This window comes from Staurois parvus, unplaced genomic scaffold (assembly GCF_062004578.1).
Source record: "Staurois parvus isolate SC_StPar_1 unplaced genomic scaffold, SC_StPar_1.0 ptg000249l, whole genome shotgun sequence".
Taxonomy (NCBI): domain Eukaryota; kingdom Metazoa; phylum Chordata; class Amphibia; order Anura; family Ranidae; genus Staurois; species Staurois parvus.
Window position 1 is genome coordinate 339,501 of NW_028318045.1, and position 1,892 is coordinate 341,392.

At 39.8% G+C, this 1,892-nt stretch overlaps 1 protein-coding gene across 1 annotated transcript; it reads left to right on the top strand.

Moving 5' to 3' along the window:
• Window positions 1-412: 412 nt before the first annotated feature.
• On the top strand, window positions 413-1,414 carry LOC149459681 (stonustoxin subunit beta-like). Its single transcript, XM_089680806.1, has one exon. It carries the CDS (start codon window positions 413-415, stop codon window positions 1,412-1,414), a length of 1,002 nt encoding a protein of 333 aa, XP_089536932.1.
• The last annotated feature ends 478 nt before the right edge of the window (window positions 1,415-1,892 follow it).

Here is a 1,892-nt window from a genome sequence, read left to right on the forward strand (position 1 = left end):
ATCTGTTGGCATGACCTGGTGATATGTCATGATTAAGCCACTTCATTTTAAGTGCATTTTTACTATTTTTATGTTCTGTAAAGTGATTTTATTTGCACTATTTGGTGTGCAGTTTGTTTTTTGCATGTTTATGTGGTCTTTGAAATAAAACAGAGCTTGCAAGGATATATAGATCTGCTTTAGTGTGACAGAAGCATGGTACATTTGAAGATTTCTTTTGACATTTACAATGTTTGAGATACAGGTTGTCAAGGGGAAAAAGTGGTAAATGTCAAAGTCAAGGAAGTGACTGGGTTAATTATTTACAGGTCCATTGTACACACCCAGAACTCTAAGCAGGAAGTCAGATGATAGTGATGGTGACAGTGCTCCTTCCTGCAACAACCTTTGCTGAGCTCAGATCACTGCAAAAATGGATCCTCTTACCGACATCACTGAAAAGCTCAGAACGATTATGGAGAACCTGACCTCAGCAAAAGTGCAAACTGAGAATAGAGTTTGGGGACTACAGGAACACAAAAGAAAAGTTAAATTCAAAGCAGATGAAGAAGCAGAGAGAGTCACTGCCCTGTTTAGAGACATCAAGAGGAAGTTGGATGATCTAGAGAAGAAAGTTTTGAAGGCGATCTCCAGGCAGAAAGAGCAGCTTTCATGCTCAATCTCTGATCTGCTGCATCAGCTGGAAATGAGGAAAGATGCGCTTTCCAAGAAAATAAGAAATATTGAGCAACTGTGTAACATAACGGATCCATCAATAACCTTGCAGGAGTTGAAGGTTGATGAAATCCTGGGAGATAGTGGTCAGGTTGGTGATCTAGATAATGGTCAGATCACTGTGAGTTTACACCAAGGTCTAGCAGACATCATGACTACTGCGAAAAGACGACTGTATGCTTCAGAGTTGACATTGGACGTCAGAACAGCAGCTCAAGATGTTGCCATGCTGGGTGACTTGAAAACTGCGCTGACCGCAGAAATAGATCAACATCGACCAGAAGCCCTGGAGAGATTTAAGAAATCTCAAGTTCTAAGCCAAGAAATGTTTTCATCAGGTAGACATTATTGGGAACTAGAACTTAGCACTTGTGGAGTGTGGTACACAGGGGTGTCCTATGCCAGTGTGGATAAGGAAGGACTGAAGGCTTGTCTTGGTAATAATGACAAGTCATGGTGCATATGCTTGTTTTATAAAGATTACACAGCCATTCATAATTCACAAACAATTGAGCTGCTTATAGAGTCTTCATCTTTGAAATTATTAGGAATTTATTTAGACTATGAGGCCGGGCAGCTGTCATTTTATGAACTAGGTGACCCTATCAGACACCTCCACACCTTTACTACCACCTTCACAGAGCCTCTTCATGCTGTGTTTGCTCTTTGTCGTAATTCTTGGATGAAAATCAGAAATTAGGATAATTGATATGCACTATATAGCCAAGAGAATGTGGACACTTCTTCAAATTATTGCATTCTGGATCAATATGAAAGGCCTGAAGACACGATTTGACAAGTTTCATGTGGAGTAACTTGCATGCAGTAGTTTTGCAGTTTGATGTTAAGTTCAGACATTTGAGTGAAATAATGAACTAGTTTTTAAAGTATTGTAGTCCGTGTGCTTAAAAATTGCAGTTTCTAATATTTTGTAGCCCCTCTCATAGGTGCGGCTTCAAGACTCTACTGACAGGGCTGCTTGACCTGATTGCCTACAATTGTTTGCCAATCAACTCAGTGGAAAAACCCTCAGTATTCATTGGGTCCACATACTTTGTTTCTGTTTCTTCATACCATGATGAAGCTTTTGAGTGTAACCCCAAAAATGTGGAATGAACCTATTTTTTTGGACTCAAATAATACAGTGGGGGGGTGCATCAGTTCTCAATTGTGGAAAT